We start from the raw sequence: 19,135 nt of genomic DNA, 5'->3' as shown, positions 1-19,135 counted from the left end.
AATAGAAATCAAACAAGTCCTTCGATGGCTAGGAGCCTTTTACTTAGTGGCAAAATGGACACATGACCTACGGTGTCTCAGCTTCAAATCAAAGGCCTCTCCACTTCTTTGCCTCATTTTTCTTCCACTTCTTCAATCCTCAGCCCCTCATTAATTTTATATTAAATAATTTTTTAAATTATAAAATTAATGAAGGATGAGGATTGGGTAAGTGGAGGAAAATTTATTAAATAATTTTTAATTATAGAATTAATGAAAGGTCAAGATTAGAGAAGTGGAGGGAAATGAAAGAAAGAAGTGAAGAAGCTCTTGACTTGAAAGATGAGACACGATGGCTCTACAATAATTCCAGCACAAAAGCTAAAGCCATTTGCTTAACATCTACGTGGGCCCAGCAGGAATAAATGTACAAGTGGTCTCATGCCACATAATCCGTATATTATTGTCAATATTTTTTTAGCGTCGTTTGGATACTATAGTTAGTTTATTTTCTTAAATTATTTTTATAATAAAAGAATATATAAAATTCAGGCCAAGAAAAACAAAAAAGAATGTATAAAATTTGCATTAAACAACGGCGGCCGATTATCTATACTAAAAAGCAAGATGAAGAATTTAAAACCTATAATTAAAATAGCATGTGTGGAAACTATGATAAAATTAAAAATTTAATTTACATTAATTGTAAAAAAATAGGTATACAGCCATTCATTAATTTTTTTAAATATTAATTCAAAAAATAATAAATTTTTAAAACAATTAAAATCATTATAATCTCAATTTCCCTTTATCACCTTCCAATATATCTTCATCCTAGTTATGTTGTATTGGTTCGAGGTGTACTAGTGTTCTGTAATTCTGTTATATAATTTCTAATGCATTTTCATTGCAGTTGTCGCTGGTAAATTTTGCACAATGCTTTAGAACTAGATTTTGACCTGTGCGATACACATAAATATTTTTTTTTTACTTGTTTTTAAGTATTGTAAAAAACTATTTGACATATTCTTTTGAATATGTGTAAAAATTTTTATCATTTGAAGGATAAGCATAAAATAAAAAAATAAAAAATTTGAAAATAATTTATTTTTGTGTATTTGTGATATGTTACTTCATGCAGATTTAAATTTAAATAAAAATTTATTCTATTTTAAAATTTGTTTTTCTCAAATATATTAAAGATATACAATATTTTTAAATTTTATTTTATATAGAATTTGTTATTTCATGTGAGTTAAGATTTGAGATAATAAAAATTATCCATCAAATTATACACATATTTTTTTAATTTATATAAATTAAGTTTGTAATTTCATTGCAATAAAACATTCTATTTTATGATTTATGATTTATATTTATATTTTATAAGATAATTAATTATCTTATGCATATACAAAATATAAACAACAAATGATATGTAGAGTTCCTGTAATGTCCGCCTTAACATTACCAGAATAACACTAACACGCCGTTGTGGTAATCAGAATTAATTAAAATCTCAAGTATCACAACTTAAGTGTTTAAAGGTAATTAATTTAAAACATTGAGATCATAAGAAAAACTCATTTTAAAAGTTGTTTGAGCTCAAAATATATTCTAAAATGAGTTAAACCAAGTAACAGAAGCATGAAAACCATTTGACATATGAAAACAAAATGATACAGTCTGAAAATTTTTTTGAAACTGGCCCATCCACAGCTGTGCATGCCACACCTACTATGGTGGATGGCACAGAGGGACGATTCCCTCAGCATGCATTACGCTGCGGTGCAACTACTATGCGCTGTGGCGCAAACCTACTGTCATGACAGCATTCTGAACTTTCAAAGTACATCATTTCGCCATCCGACATTTGATTTGAGCAGTTCAAATGTTCACATAAAGCTCTTCTAGCCTTCCAGCTTATGGCACCAGTCTCACACTCAAATAATTATCCATTAAAAAAAATGAACACTTAAACCTAAAATAGTTTGTTTTCACCTCAAAACACATTCAAAGATGTCTAATTCACATCACCAAATGCCATTAGTTCTGAAATAACTTTGACCAATTCAAATAAACCACACATAACATACATGGCTAATCATATCACACAAATAACCATTCATACTTAAAATGACCACCAAACCCCCAATTTTTAATAATAGAAAGGGGTAGACAAAATTCAACATAAATCTCATTTTGGTCATTCTAACATATAGTTAACATAATAAATTACTTGTATTAATATCTTGGCCATTCATACTCACTTAACCACAAGCATTACAATTTTAGGCTGAGATACGCACACATTACACAAAGTTTCATACAAGTGATAGCAAAATAGTGAAATGACTCTAAGTTATTTGTTACAAAAATCAAAGACAAGGAAGAAGAGCTATACTAATGAACTCTTCACTCTTTGGTCTCCCTTTCTTCCCTTTACCGCTACTAGAACCCTCACTTGTAAAATATAACCATCGGGTGAGATAAACATCTCAATAATAAAATAATTCACTACTATTAATTAACACGCACAATCAAAAGCGAGTAAAGCTTATATACTTTAAAAATACTCTTTTAGCATATTCAATATATCATTTTCACAAACACAAGTCATTTACTACTAGCATGATCATTCTACCATCCGAGCTTTCGTATCACCCCTACTAAAACCGTAGGCTCTTAGACTAAGTGCACATTCATAATAGCCCGAGTTCACCTTTAGTAGTAAGATCACCCAATCAAAGGTGTCCTATCTCACTTTCGAACTATAATCTCCCCCTATCACACACGAATCAAGGTGTTGTTACTCCAATACTGTATCATTGATGCTAAGGAGCGTCAATCTCGAATGTTGTATCCCACTTGGATACTAAGGAGATAATCTCCAACACCGTGCCTCACTAGAGACTAAGAAGATATATGCCATATAGACTTCCATTACTCCTTTCTACGAGTAAACTCTTACCCCCTATCATGATCATACTCACATTTTCCATTAATATCACACACTTGTAATAAATCACAATTTTCCTCACATAAGAACTCAAAATTTTTTACCATTCTCAAGTAACTTCTAATGCACAAGAAAATCATCTTTTGTAACATGCCAAGCTTTCAAAACGCATGCAAACAAATATACTTATCTACTCACAAATAGTTAAGCAATATAATCAAATAGTATAAATTATTTTGTTACCTAAACTCTTTGTTACAGAAGGGTTACCATGGTTCAACATTAGCTCCACACATTCACCACTCGTACAATAACACTTGAATAATCCTTAATCTACAATTAAGTGACAATTATCAATTATCATTCTGAATAAACCTCGAATTCACTAGGTTCTAAGTACTCATAACTCTTAAATTCCTTATCTAACAACATGAATCCTTCCAAAATACTCTAACAATCCTGCTTAGCATCCAAATATACCAAAATCATCATCCAACTTTCCACATTATCCAAAAACTCTCAAATTATACCTAGAGTTCATCCAAACCCTCAACAAAAATTTTAAATCCAAACCAAACCCATAAACCTAGGGTTAAAGGCTTGATTTAACTCTTCAAGACCTTAACTAATTCAATGGATTCATCAATTACCCAAAAAAAATCAAAAACAAGCCTCAACCATAGCTAAAAGCATCAAAAATTCATATAGAAGGAGAGGAAGAGGTGCAGGGAGCTTATCCAATGGCAAATCTTGCCCCAACTGCATTCGAAATGGTCCAGAGATCATGCTCTAGTAGCCACCGATTGTCCCTCATCTCCTCCTTGCGATTTCACTTATCCTACTTCTAATTTTGGGTCTATTTTTGTGAATTGATAAGCACGAATTTTTTTATGTGTGTAGTGGCGCATTGGCACGTTCGCTGCAGTGCATGGTACAAAGAATTTCAAGCTTGTTTTGGACCTTCCTCCATGCCACGGCTTGTGCAAATGTCGATCTAACTCTCTTCTAAAGTTGTCAAACAATCTAAAAACTATATTAGTTTTCCTTAAACTTCATTAATCAACAATCACTCAAAAAATACCATTCTATCCTTAAAATTTCTAGATTGAAGACTTAAGATGTTACAGTTCCTATCCCTACTAAAAATATTAGGTCTTATGTTATTTTTTTTATTATGAATCTTATATTCATAAATATTTTTTATTATGGGTCCCTCATGAGACTTTAGTTTACAATTTTTAAAAAAATGGTTAATATTCATTCTTTTTTGGTCGAAGGTTACTGTTCTATGTACTTTACATGTATATGTATAGATTCAATGTTCATGTAGTAACCATGCTATATTTGTTAGAGATGCAATGGTGTTCTTTATTTTTTTTACCCTTATGTAACTTGGTGAATTAGCTCATGTATTCATACTCCACAAATTAATAAGACGTTGCAAGGTCTTTTTCAAATTGCTTTATAGCGATATATAATAATTTCGTCTTATATAAAATACAAATACAATGCCAAGCTATATATGTTGGACATCATATGAAACCTTGATTTAATTATTTTATTATTTTTTTGGTTAAAGATAATTGTTCATGATATCCGCACACTCATTCATAAGAAGGAACCGCATACATCCATCACAATTTTCCCAAGGGTTCAAACACACAACCTCCTTGTTAGAGGAGGGGCTTTAATTGTTCTATTTTGAATTCACCATAAGGTGTTTAGAGGGAAAGAAATTAATTGTCATTTATTTGAGATAAATCTTTTTATTCAATATTCCTAGTCAATGCTAGTTATTTTTTTTTTTTTCTGAAAAACATGGCAAAAGAGGGAGTAAGCTTCGTGGATATTTATCCTAATGACACGTGTAAAATAAATAATTATCATTATTATTAAAACACGGCCTCTTATTTCTTAAAGAAGCCGCTATCGTGGGGGAAAGAAACCACGTTCTACGCGCAATAAACACTTCGACCCCTGTCCATTTCTCGGGAATCTCCGCTCTAAATTTTACAAAGCTCAAGCTGAGAAGCAATAGCCCAAATAAAGGGCTAAAAGCAGGCTCTGAACCAAAGTCCAAAAGCCAACACAAGCCATAAATAAATAAATAAATAAAATATCTCTTGCTCATCAAAATTGTTTCGAGTCCCAAACTTGAACTAATCCCACAAGAGATTGTGGCTTCTGGAAACAATCTATTATATCATCATCATCATTATTACAACTATATCAACAATCTACTTCATCTCTGATCGGAGATGGTTACTCTGACTACTACTCCAATCGTCCCTTCCATGCTTAAGCCTTCTTTCTCTGAGCAAAATCTCTCTCTGTTCCCCTACAGAAGGCGACCCTGCAAGAAGAAACAGCCAATCTCTCCTGTATGTATTTTGTTTATTGCTTTGTTTCTTCTTTAGATTTTGATTTGAACTTCGGAATCAAGGTGTCTTGAGAGGGTTTTAAGGCTTGTAACTTTTTCTTGTTTCTGGTGTGGATTTGGTTGGATCAGGTTAGCAGGTTGTTCGGACCTGCCATCTTTGAAGCTTCAAAGCTCAAAGTTTTGTTCTTAGGTGTGGATGAAAATAAACACCCAGGCAAGCTTCCTAGGACTTATACTCTAACCCACAGTGACATCACCGCCAAGCTCACTCTCGCAATCTCTCAGACTATAAACAACTCTCAGGTAATTAATTCCTCGTCCGAATTTCTGGAATTTGATTCTCGTGGATCTGTTTTTCCTAGTCCTTTGAACTGTTAAAAAAGGAGAGGAAAACAGGGGATCTTACATCCCTGCTTGAAACAGACCAGGTGAGCATGAGAATCTGAGGATGTGAAGAAAAGTGAGAGATCTTCCAATTTGTTCACAGATTAATTGATAATTAAATTAGTATTATTAAGAAGTTTTGGGATTGAATTTGAATTGCAGTTACAGGGATGGTACAATAGATTACAAAGGGACGAAGTGTTGGCAGAGTGGAAGAAGGTGAAGGACAAGATGTCTTTGCATGTTCATTGCCATATCAGCGGAGGTCACTTCCTTCTAGATATATGTGCTAGGCTTAGATACTTCATCTTCTGCAAAGAACTTCCTGTGGTGAGATTTACTAACTCAATGGAATTCAGTTTTTATAACTTCAATTCATTCAGAATTCAGGTTTTATAATTTTAACTTCATTAACATTTAATCTTCATAATTTTAACTATTTAAAAGATTTATCTTTATATTTTAAAAATAAAATTATAAAAATTAAAGTTATATTTTTTTTTAAAGAATAGGAACTAATATCTTGAAGTACTAAAACTATAAATTTGAGTTATACTGCATTAAAAGTGGGATTCAATTGATTTAAAACTATTGAGATTGAAATGTATATTAATAGTTAATATTATTATCTAATAGTGATTAAGAAATTATAGGATAATTAATTTTTCCTAGTCAAAATTACTGACCTGTTTAGCCGACTCAATTGTAAAAAATAATAATAATAATAATCAAACCTTAGGAATTGTGAATCCACCAGGTGTTGAAGGCTTTTTCGTCCATGGGGATGGAGGGTTGTTCAACAACTATCCAGAATTGCAGGAAGCTCTGGTTTGGGTTTATTTCCACTCCAAAATTCCAGAATTCAACAAGGTCGAGTGTTGGGGCCCGCTGCGGGACCCATTAGCACCTAAACTTTCATCATCGGGTGGGTCCCAGGAAGAGCAGAGCCTTGGGTTGGCAACTTCTCCAAGTAACCCTAACATGGACTTACCACAGCCATGTGAACAAGACTGTGACTGCTGCTTTCCCCCCGTGGCCGTGAGCTCAATCAAGTGGTCCCCACAACTTCCCCTTCCCAGTAAGAAACTGTATAGTGGGACCCACCAACAAAACTCTACGGCATAACAAAAGTATGATACGTCTCGTGTTCTCTCTCTTTTTAGGAGTGATCACAATTCACCGACGCACAAGCTGTTGGCAGATACTCCAAATTGTGTTAATTATTCTTGGGAAAATAGAAAACAAATTGTTTCAGTTATGTTTGACTCCGTTTGTATGAATTTCTGTACATATTCGTTTCGAAGTTATAATTAAATTTTAGCTTGGGGGTGGTTAGAGCGAGGACCAAATATATAAAAGATCAACCTCGTCAGAGGGATATCTTATAGAATATTGTTTTATTTTTATATTTATTACTAAGCAGCTAATCTTCTTAAATTTTGATTCCGTGCATAGCAACTTTTTAAGCCTGTGTTGAGAACTCATTTGTCATGATCAAGATACGTAAAATTGAAACAGTCATTGAACGAATCACAAGTTAATGGTTCAATTAAGATTGAACAGAGGGTTGAATCGGTGGTAAATCAGTCATGATTAAAATAATATAATTTAAATAAAAAGATATTAATTATAAAAACATTCAATCAAATCCAACCACTCAAAAGTCTAACAGTAATAAAATACAACACTTTAAATATCTACTATTATAATTATAACTCTTTAATTTCAAAAGTCTAGAAGAAGAAATGGAAATAGAGTTGGAGAAGAGACGAAATTGAGTTGGAAAAGAGACGGAGAGTCAGAGACTAAGTTGAAAAAGAGATGGAGATAGCATAGACAGAGATAGAGTTGGAGAAGAGATGAAGACTAAGTTAGAGAAGAGACGCTGATTACGTTAGGGCGAGAGAAGAGAGCCATAGATGAAAGGTCGAACTAAATGCTGTCTAAAAATCTGGATTGAACTTAGCGTGCTCTATCTTTAATTTTTTATTTTTTGACTTTAGTTTCACTTTTTTTTGTTATCTTATTTCTGAACTCAGCACTTTAAAAATAAAAAATGAAAAAAAATCTCCCAAAAAAATTACCCAATTAACCCAGTCACCCCATCGGGTTAATCGGGTTGAACCCGAGTTGATCGGTTACACCGGTTCATTCCCTCACCGGTTTAGAAATAAACCCAGATCGGACAAGGGACTCGATCATCGATTTTCAAGTTGACCCGACCAATTCGGTCTGGGTTTTAATACCATGATCATGATACATTTTATTGGTACAATAATAAAAATTACTGGTAAAGCAACTATTTGCACAATTAAATATGTTAGAAAATTATTATTCAGTCAAAGTCAATCTATAAAGCCGTTTCCACTTGCACAAAATCCAAAATTTTAACGGGTTATGTATAATTTAATTTAAGGGTTATTTAGTCTAAATTAATACACATTCTCCCCTATTGAAAATATAAATAGCTTTTTAATAATAATTTGCATATTGAAATTTTTATTCCTATAAAGATATACATAATGTTCCTTTGTTATCTTTAGTTTCTATTTATGATAAGGGAGAAAAATATTCTAAATTCACGTACACCAAAATCTAAGTTCATAAATATAAAAAGTAAAATGTTTTTTTTTAACAAGTACTACTCCATCTTTCTTTATATATAAAATATTTTTAATTAAATTTTACATATTAATAAGAGATTGTTAATAAATTAAAATTATATTAAATCACAATAATTTTCTTTTTTTGACCCTAAAATTATATTAATTAATATTATAGTGATAGTAGGAAAAATACATATCTTTTCTTTTTTTAATATAAAGACAAAATTATTAATTATTTAAAAATATTATGACATCTTTTATATTTAAAAATAAAATAATTTTTTAGAAAACACTATAGATATTGAAATGGATGGAGTAAGTTTTTTTTAACCAAAATTAAATAAGAGAAAATGTTTATATTTTAAATCAGAAGAATTATTAGCTTTGCAGGTCTTTTAATCTAATCTAAACCCAGGGAATAATAACATCTATTTATATACAAAATTTTTGGAGAGATTACATTGGTGATCTTCGCAGTATAATTTTAATTCTCAAAATATACAAAAGCATGGTAGCAGTGCTTTACAGGGAAAAGAAGTTGGCCACCACTCCTACAAAATCTTAAAAAAAAAAAAAAAAGAAGCAGAAGAAAAGAGTAAATCAACAAAAATATGCATATAAATTAGCACCCACATTGTTAATTTACAGCTCCTCTTCAAGGCTCCATTTCGCCCCAATTGTTCAAAAGTCCACTCAGATGGTGCCACAACGTGTTGAGTTGTCCACCATGCTGTTCTGAAAGTCACCTAATAATACTTCTTCCAAGAGAAAATGCTCCAATTTCACTTTCAGTGTTCTGCAACAACAGTTATATATGCATTTTTAATTTTGGATCTATGAATGTAACCAAACTTTCAAAAGTGATTGATTAAAACAAGAAAAATAGAACTGTCAAAAGTGGGAAAAGAAAGGAGACAAGGATGAAGCAAAGAAACGAACAAATAAATAATGAGATCTATCGGAGGATCTCAGTCACTTTTTGAAATGCTTATCATTACCTGTTAGGTCTACTTCACAGAACAAATATAAATAAAAAACATAATGATGCCATGCACCCATCATTTACAATGAGAATTCAGAGCAATTGCAAATTCCTCTTCCAGAAAAATGTAAAAACTGAATGATAGCGCAGCCCCTCCTACGAGAAAGACGTGTGATTCTAACACATGTCCAGTCGTATGCATCGGAATAGGTGAACAGCCATACAATTTCAGAATGGCATGACAGAAACTCTTCAATCAAGTAAATAAGAGAAGCAAGGGAGGACAATAGCGCAATTTTTTTCTCATTTCAATTTTACCTGAGATTTAGGGGAAGGGAATATATGCCAAAACCTAAGTGTTTCATCTCCAGCTCCCGTGACAATATTCTGATTGTGCAAAGTCATCATCACAAACAGAAGAAAACACAAATACGAAATTAGAAAAATCATTTTCCTAAACATAGCTACCAAGCTTTAAAGAAAAAGTAGAGTAGAAGGACAACTGAATTACCTGTCCATCAGGAGAAATGGCAAGATAAAGAACTCTATATGTATGGCCTGTAAGAGTTGCCACCTGAATAAAAAGACAATAGGTAGATATCATTGCTCAGTTTAGGCAAAAGTTATAATGCATGCTATTTTCAGCGCAGATACAGGTTGTACCTTTGACATGTTGGGATATCTCCATACTATTATTTGATTCTGGGAGTAGCCATGCGTGCTTACCAGTTCATTGACATTTTTAGACCAGACAAGGTTGCAGACCTGCCACAGGGCCAGGAGCAAGAGGTCAACCGTCAGCCTACTTGTGTCCATGCCAATTTTTATATATGAAGGCTATAACTAATCTACATGATATATAGCAGAAGAATGCTCCAGAGTTGTTAGCTCTGTCAAGAATCTCATGTTGCACAAAGGTCAATGAAAGATGCAGCTTTCCATTTTCAGCGATTGGGATATTGAGATTTGCCGTGTTCATTATACAGTACATCAGGTGTGCTGACAAGCTAGCCAAGAGTGCCCATGACCACGATGTGGGTTGTGATGTTGTTTTATTGTAAGCAGTTCTTTCTGGGTGTGTGAACAAGTTCATGGAAGAGAGGCAAGGCTTACAATAGCCCGGTTGACTTTTTGTCTGTGGTTTCAAGCTAAACACTTGCCTTGTTTTATTAAAAAACGAAAACTTCTGTCACAATCGTTTTAATAATTGCAAATGATAACTTAGGTTACCAATGAGGATTAATTTCGTGTGCAAGGTGTCATCTGATGCAACACCAGCTCATTATATTCAAGAGGAAAAAAAAAAAAACACTCCAAAGCTAATCAATGGCGCCCGTTCTCTAATAGTACTAGAAACCATGGATCATATATTTATTGACAATGACTTTCTAAGAACCATATCCTTCAGATCATCTTTCTCCACCACAAATGCTTTAAATCCAAGAAAAGGGAATTCTAGGGTATGCCTATAACTTTTTGAGTGAATGAGGAGCTGCTGCAGCGATGAAGGTATGTCTATAATTTCTTTTTTTAAGAGAACGAGGGTATTTCTATAATTTAATTTCACAGCTGACAATGAAGAGCTGGTTAATTGGGATAGTACTGTGATGACCATTAATTTGTATAATATTTGGAAAAGCAGAAATGCAGCACTCTTTAAACGGAAGAAAGCTTGCTCTGTTGCAGCAAAATGAACACAGCATCTACAGTACAGCAAAACATGTAGCTAAATCATCTTATCAGCATACAGTGAAACTGCATCACCCAAAGAAGAATTTGGATTGGACTGTTTTAATTTGGACAACAAAGTCTACAAAACAGGCAGCTAAGGAAATTGATTGAAACTTTTTGGAAGCATCAGATTCTATTCAGATGCGTGGAACAAGGAGATAAAAGCAGCATCTCCACATGCTGATTAATTTTAGAAGGTATTTGAAGACCAGTGTCTTTTATTGGAGAGTTGGCCACACGGTAATCATAGGAGTGATGACAATGTCAACTAGTGTTGATTAAGTGATCGCATTAAAAGCTGGTGGCTCAAGGATTCAAAAGCAAAGCAAACCAGGGATGTGAGCTCTGGACACCCAGAAACTAGGGAGCTTAACGTCATGTTCAGGAATGACAGCAAATCTCACTGAAGCAGTTGTTAAAAGGATATATTAAGTCAGAGAAAAATGGCGTGAGTTCTTTGATTATTTTTTGTTGTTCTCTATCATTTCTTCTCAAGAAAAAAAAAAAAAACACTTTTGACAAGATCCTTCAGAAATAGCTTCAAGATTCGATGTTGCTCTACCATGTTACCGATCCCTAACCTTCTTTTTCTTTTTCCTTGAGAAATAGGCCTTCTTATGATTCTTTTATTCCCCCCTCCAGCTGGAATCACTCCACTTACTTTCAGTCCAGTATTCATGTAACTTCCCATTCAGTACATTTTGCTTGGAAGACTATAGTTCTTTCTTACTTTAAATGAATCATCAAAATTACCCTTCCCTAAGGAAACCATCTTTTTTTTTTGCCTAGCAACTAAGCCACAAATTCAATCATTTCACAGTGCCATCAAATAACCAACCTCATATTAGACCAAAAAAAAAAAAAAAACGAAAAGAAGAGAAGAGGAGAGAAAAATGTAAATTAATTATAAAGAATAAACAGAATACAGGACAAGTGGTTGACCTGACTTCCAGTGTCCACACAACGTAAGTGTGAGTTTGTGGTTGTATTCCAGAAGCGAATACTCCGGTCTGCAGTTCCTCCTCCCGATGCAAGAAGTCCATGAAGATGAGGAGACCATGCAATAGCTTTAACAGCTGCTGTATGCTCACAGAACTTTAGGACTGGCTGGGTAGAGTGTTGATTCCAAACAAGCAACTACGAACATAAGAAATAAACTATTAGGTACCAATCCAGGAGAAGTAAAGCAGCAACAACAATGCTAATAGGATAAGTCTGAAAGATAATAAAGAAGGTTCGCAATGGAATACTTTGTTGTCATTTCCTCCAGATGCCAACTCCCCGTTGTCATATGACCACTTAAGCCCACAAACCTATGAAGAAACAAAGCATAATAATTGATTTCAGGCTAAGTTTCATTGATTTTAAGGTAACTTAGTATAGACTACAAGAAAAGTAAAGACGCTTTGCACTGAAGAACAAAGACATGGTGAAGCCCTCAAATTAAATGACCAGATAATGCTGGATTAAGTAGAAACAATTCTGACCTCTGATTTGTGCCCTGAGAGTTTACCAACAAAATCTTCCTGTGCACGGATATCTCGTTGATAAATATTCTTATCCCGACCACCAGAAGACAAAAGAGATGAAGTCCAGGCCAAGGCTCCAACACGTAATCGATGGCCTTCCATCGTTCTGATCTTCTTGCATTGAGATGCATCCCAAATCTAAATGAAGAGTAGTAGGAGACAGTTAATAAAGTTGTCATAGCATCCTTCTTAGTCATAAAATAAGTATGGACATCTCGAATTAATTTACACCATGTCATATTCCCAAACTTTCCTTTGTTATTTTTTTGCTCTAAGGTAAAATGTTAGAGGAAGGATCATCAGAATATATTTTATTTTGTTCCATTTAATCTATGCATATAACTCGCCAATTTCTTTTAGCTTGATACTCATTTTCTTGCCAGACCTAATAGCAAAACAGGAAGCTATCCGGGAGGCCTCTTTCACCCACAGTATATCTAGCAACTAAATAAACCATACCTGAACTTTACCATTGCTAGCTCCAACGGCAAGATGAGTACCACGTTGAGCCCAACCAACTGAACAAACGCTGTCGTCATTCCCCAGGTCACATAACTTAGTTACCTTCATGAAGCATAGCAAAATGAGGTGAGGCATAGCTGAATGTGCATATCCGTTGTCCTCAAATTGTACTCATTAAGGAAGATTGTAATGGCATTATAAATTTTGATCAAGAAAAGATTAAAAATCAACCAGAGTCTACCAAAAACAATTAATCGAACCATAACTCACCTTGCTACTACAAGCATTCCACAAATAAACACAAGCACCCAATCCCACAGCCAGCACATTGTGGGAAGACCAATCCACAAGATTAAGATAAAAATCGTCTTGCAGCCCGGGAGCATCTAGAACCTTGCAAAACATTATACCGTCCGACGTCAATACACCCCAAAAAGTAAAATTACAGTATAAGAATTAAGAAGAGAAAGACCCTAAAGACAGTAAATTTACCTTATAAGGCGACCGTGGAATTTTCTGAGGAGCCTTGACCGGCCTATGATTGGTCACTGGCACCACATCATCGAACACAAACGGCTCAAGCGAGTGCATGGACTGGCAAGTTTCAGTTTTGTAACGAAATATATTTCGGTTTGGTAGCGTTGATAAGCCCTTCTTCTCCGGCGTCACCGGAGATATGACTCCGGCATCAGGTCCGAATAACGCAGTGCGCAAAAGCGTGGTGTAGGTGCTAGAACTGTCTTCGCGTCCGTCTGCGGTAGAACTCTTCGGCGTAGAGATACCAAAGAGCGCGAAATTGGAGCCGGATCTGCTGGGTATAAACCTATCAGAATAAATCGTCCTGGAAGGTGATTTATAGTAACTGGAGTTGATCAAACGGTCAATAGATCGAGAAGGAGCTAGGTTGTCAAGAGAGAGAGGAGCTAGAGCCATATTGGGAGGTAGATTGAGCTGCGAAGATTGTGACTGGGGAGTGCCCGACTCGTCCATTGGGGAAGAGCGAAGAGGGGTTCTCTAACAATGGCTCCTAATTTTCCCGGGAAATCCAGCAGAGCGCCTTCGTTTTTTGCGGGAAAATCGTAGAACGTTGTGTGCTTGTGGTGGTGTGGTTTTTTTTTTTGTAAGGTTTTTCTGGGCCAACATGTTAGTGTACTTTGGGCCTTTGCCGTTGCTTGTTCTGTTCTCGTTCAATTCCGTCCAACATGGGAACCGGCCCTGCTGTTGTTCATGTAAGGGAAAAATTTATGGGAGTTATTTGGAGATCCCACACTACATAATTAAATACCATAAAGTTTATTAATAACTTATTAAAAAAAATATAGTTATTATTTTCTTTTGCTTAGTTATAACAAGTATTTAAATATATTGTGTGAGACCTGTATGTAATTTCTCAAACTTATATACTTAGTCTTATATAGGTACTTATTTTCATTTAAATCAAAACATGAGAATTTTTTATATATTATTTATTCCCTAACAAATTCTTGTTATTAATATCATTAACATATTAAAATTTACTTGTTATGATTTGAATGAATATAAGTATATTAAATATATAAGATTAAGTACTTAAATCTTGCCCTACATGTAAAATATAACTTTTTGAAGAAATAAAGTATAGAAATTTTAATACATCATTATTTAAAGCATTGGAAGTGTAATATATTTTGGTCTTAAAAAATGAACTTGAGTCCCATTAAGAATGTGGACAGATCATTTGGGTTGAATTTCATTTTTCTCTCCTTTTACTAAGCCCTAAATGACATTTTTTTTTGAGTTAAAAAAATAACATTCATTTGCATTTATACTTTAATTACTCTATTTGATTGAATTATGTGTCATTTATACATGAGTGTTTCATTTATTTGTAGATTAATGCCTTTTTGCTTAACTATTACTCTTTTGAAGGTTATATATGAATATTTTATATATTTAAATTAAATTAAATTATTTTAAATTAAATTAAATATTTTTACATATTATTTCAAGGTTATCAATTTAACCAAGACTAAACTATGAATCCTTGAACTATTGTATCAAGTAGTTGAATCAATGGTCTAAGTTTTTATACATTGAGAGAATATATGATAATATTTGATTTTTTTAATTAAAAAAATATGATTTTAGGTAGCTAATAATGCTTAATAATACATCTTAAGTTTATGGCAAGTCGTGAAAGAAAATGTGTCATTATTACATGGTTGTCTATATTGTAGTAATAAGCAAGGAACATATGTAACCTCCTCCCATATCTTCCAGATACAGGAGAAGATTAACAAAATTATCACTTTAAGCAAACTAATCAATAATTAAAGAATTTTTTTGAAAAGCTTGGGCCCCAGACTTGTTTGCAAAATCATTAAAAACCATAATACATCAGAGCAATATACAACGAAAATAAGTCACAGACAACCATTTTAGTCATTGCATGCATTTAAAATCACAATATTAAGTTGAAAAATGGGCCACACGCCGTGGCATGTAGTACTTGCGCCACGGTATGTGGCACGAAGCTACACACCCAACTTTTTGTGTCATATGCCGCGGCATGCTAGTCCAAAATTTCTGCTGTCATTTTGATAGCAAAATGACGAACTTTTGCTATGCGCCATTTTCACATGTAATGTCTAATCGAACTAATTCAAACACCAACACGAAACGTATCTCATTAGCTAGCTCATGAGCTAGGTTTGGACAAGATTTAATAGGCCGATCAAAATTTGAATATCTGGGTGTAAAAAGTTACTTTCTTGAGTTGAAAATTTTGCGCACCCAAGCACTCAAATCGATCTCTTTCTCTCATTAGACCACACAAGGCCTTGAACCAAGTCTAAAAGGACCTATTACATCTAATTGACCATATTATATCACAAATATACACATATATCAAAATTTGACCTCTCAACGATCAATTTCTACATTTCTCAACTTTTCACAATTTGCTACAAGTTAGCACAACTTGGCCTTTTTGCAATACATGTTCACATATAATCACATCCACAATATACACAATTCAATCGTACTCCCAAATTATTGATTTCATCATAGTTTCACACATGGGCTTAAAATTCACCAACATTTACAGCATTTTCAACACATACACACCTAAATCTTAGCTCTTGATTCATTTCACCATATATATACACAATTGGGCTAATATTCCACAAAATTACTATTCAAAATATGCATGCAACCCTATGGAAACTTATCTATACTTGTATACTTTAGATTTCAATTCATTACACAATCCTCTAAATTCACACTGCTTTAACAACTCTAAGCCGGTCCTGACTCTTTTCCCTTACCCTAATCACTGCTCTATCCTGTAAAATGTAACTATGGAAGTGAGATAAAAATTTTAGTAACAGAACAACTCACTCCTAGTGACTATCATATGCAACAATATAAAATTAAAGCAAAATATACCATTACACATAATATATATCACATATTTCATTTCAATCCACAACTATGTATATCAAATCACTTCTTTTACCACTATAATCACCACTTTTCCACATATAAAACACATAGTATGATCATTACTGACCGAACCTCCAAATCATCTCGACACGAAACTATAGGCTTGCCTTAAACTAATGTACACTCTCATTGGCCCTGAGCTTATCTTTAGTGGTAAAATCACCTGGTTAAAGGTATTCTATTTCACTTTCGGACTATAATTTTCCTCAATACACACAATGGGGTATTGTTAACTCTAACATCGTACCACACAGACACTAAGGAGTCCAAATCTCTAATACCGCACCTTAATAGGTACTAAGGAGATTATCTCTAATACCACACCTTAAAAGGCACTAAGGAGGTATAATTCTCCAATACTGCACCCCGTCGAGTACTAAGGAGAATATGTCATATGGTCTTATCACCACCTCTCCACTCGAGTGAACTTCCACCTCTACGATTATGCTTTTCAAACTATTCATAGGTTCCTCATTTACCACTTCATATTCTTTCTCACACATAACATATATGTATATATATATACATACCATATGAAATCACACTTTCAATACTTTTATTCGATCAAAAGTTATTTCATGCAACATTTGCAAAATGCCATAAATCATGTTTAGTTGAAAATCATTTCATGCACTACATAGTATACTTATATACAATTACAACAAATAGTTAAATAAAAAAAGTTATTCGATTATCTCAACCGTTCTATAACTAGAAAGGTTACTTGTCGATTTCAACTACTACTACAGCTTGTCACAAGCTTCCTTTCTCAACTCACCCACTCAATATGCTAATTTAAACACATTTGGCACAATTTAGTCATCTGGTCCAATTTGACAAAAAATACATATTTTCTTCTTATGGCTATATTCAACTGTGTATCCTTTTTCAGTTATCCATTCTAAATCCATCACTACTCAATTATTACTTTACATCACTTCAACTAGCCTTATTTCACTGAAACATAATTTTCACCCTAAAATCTCAATGTATCAAGGCTAAATTGAGCCTTCAGGTTCAAAGCTCTATCGTTCAATTTTAAACCAATCACAAAGCTCTAATTTAACTCACAAGAACTTTTTTATTACTACTAAGCAAGAATCAAACCCTTAAATTTCACCAATTCAATTTTCTATAACTCATATTTAGAGAAATTTAGGTAGAATGGAAGGTAAGAGTTATACGTAGCTTACTCATTAAGTTATCAATCAAAAACAGCTTCCAATGACTTGAAATAGCTTGCCTTAGCATATCAACCCTTCTCCTCTTCTCTTCTTATCTGTTTTTGATTTCTCTCTTCTAAAAATAACCCAAAATTCATGACTTAAGAGGTCATTTGTTTGTCCATGTGCTGTGGCATATGCAGCACAAGCCGTAGCGCGTGGCACATTGAGAAAAATTCTTACCATGCATACTTGATTCCACCCAAAATGCAATCTTTCCACTCATATATGTTTATTTAACATCCCAATGAGTCAAACTATCAACTAATCATCCAAATCTCTAATCCTACACTAATTATCACTTTATCCTTAATTAATAGCTAATTACAAGATTAAAAAATTTAGGATGTTACAACAAATGAATTGGGTCATTATCGTATGTCTGTATGTCTTGTGGCAATGTACTTTGAATTTAAGATGCAAAGCACATAAATGAATTAATTTGAGAAATGACAATCTATGTTATATGTAATAGTATATTTTGGGTTATTACTCCTTTGTTTGTGTTTAAATCTATTAATCTATAACTGCATAGGGTAAGTGTATCTTGGTTACTGTGTGGCTAAACTCATCCCTCGTTTTCAATATTTTATAGGCTCTAGCTCTGATGTAGAAAAGGGAAAGACTCTTGAGGCTTAGAAATCTAACATTCCTTTATAGACACTTGACCTCATTTTATTTTGTATAATAGTTTAAATATTGCCAATTAAGATGCATTTTGTTTACACTTGCACTATATTATTCTTATTGAATTTGAGATATATTTTGGGCCCTAGAATGTTGTATGTTTGATGTTAATGTATTAATAGGACCAAAATATTAGTACAAGTGTAGGGGTGTTTATTTGATTATAACTGTGAATGTTGATTTTGAAATGCAATGCTAAAGCCTCCACCTTCTATTTTTGGTATTAAAGGGGTTGATAAGTAAAAATTTGATATTGTGGTGTAATGTGCATGTGGTGTGTTGTATAGGTAGTTCTAAATTTATTGATTTTGTTTTGGGTGTTAGGAATAGTATTTGGTACTTGTGTGAGGTTTTGGACACCCTTAAGTTGTAAAAATTGTGAAAATTTTTGAAAATATATTTGGATGTCTAACTTCTTTGTGTGACTTAATTTGGAAGTAAAACACATATAGTTTATGAAAAGATATTTTTATAGACACCTGTATCATCCCATTTGGATGTTAGATGGAGAAATAGAACATATCGGAAGTTGCCCTGGGTTGCTAGAAAAAACATGCAACACCTTGTGATGCATGGTGCTTGTGACATGGTGCCTGACATAGAGAAGAAGCCTCTGCAGCGCATGTGTATATGTCATGGCACATTGCTCTACTTTTTTGTCTTTGATATTTTTTAATTGTTTTCGAATCATTTCACTCCTTTGAGATATCCCATACTTTCGAAATATTAT

At 33.5% G+C, this 19,135-nt stretch overlaps 2 protein-coding genes across 2 annotated transcripts; one reads left to right on the top strand and one right to left on the bottom strand.

The window, feature by feature from the left end:
• The first annotated feature begins 4,927 nt into the window (after positions 1 to 4,927).
• Positions 4,928 to 7,092, top strand: LOC129311495 (protein STAY-GREEN, chloroplastic-like). The gene is given in 5 exon segments (XM_054953825.1): positions 4,928 to 5,319; positions 5,448 to 5,621; positions 5,865 to 6,032; positions 6,460 to 6,471; positions 6,474 to 7,092. Coding segments are annotated over 5 exon segments (831 nt in total). The 5' UTR covers positions 4,928 to 5,196; the 3' UTR covers positions 6,828 to 7,092.
• Positions 7,093 to 8,714: 1,622 nt separating this feature from the next.
• On the bottom strand, positions 8,715 to 14,086 carry LOC129310569 (protein FIZZY-RELATED 1-like). Its single transcript, XM_054952455.1, has 10 exons — positions 13,505 to 14,086; positions 13,283 to 13,405; positions 13,010 to 13,114; positions 12,509 to 12,688; positions 12,272 to 12,334; positions 11,964 to 12,158; positions 9,954 to 10,055; positions 9,802 to 9,864; positions 9,609 to 9,677; positions 8,715 to 9,104 (listed from the first exon to the last, which is right to left on the bottom strand). Exons 1-10 carry the CDS (start codon positions 14,000 to 14,002, stop codon positions 9,051 to 9,053), a joined length of 1,452 nt encoding a protein of 483 aa, XP_054808430.1. The 5' UTR covers positions 14,003 to 14,086; the 3' UTR covers positions 8,715 to 9,050.
• Positions 14,087 to 19,135: the final 5,049 nt, after the last annotated feature.

This window comes from Prosopis cineraria, unplaced genomic scaffold (genome assembly GCF_029017545.1).
Source record: "Prosopis cineraria cultivar Desert tree isolate PC_DT_omini unplaced genomic scaffold, ASM2901754v1 PC5, whole genome shotgun sequence".
Lineage (NCBI taxonomy): Eukaryota > Viridiplantae > Streptophyta > Magnoliopsida > Fabales > Fabaceae > Prosopis > Prosopis cineraria.
The sequence above is the reverse complement of the archived record's forward strand: the minus strand, read 5'-3'. Positions and strand labels throughout refer to the sequence as shown.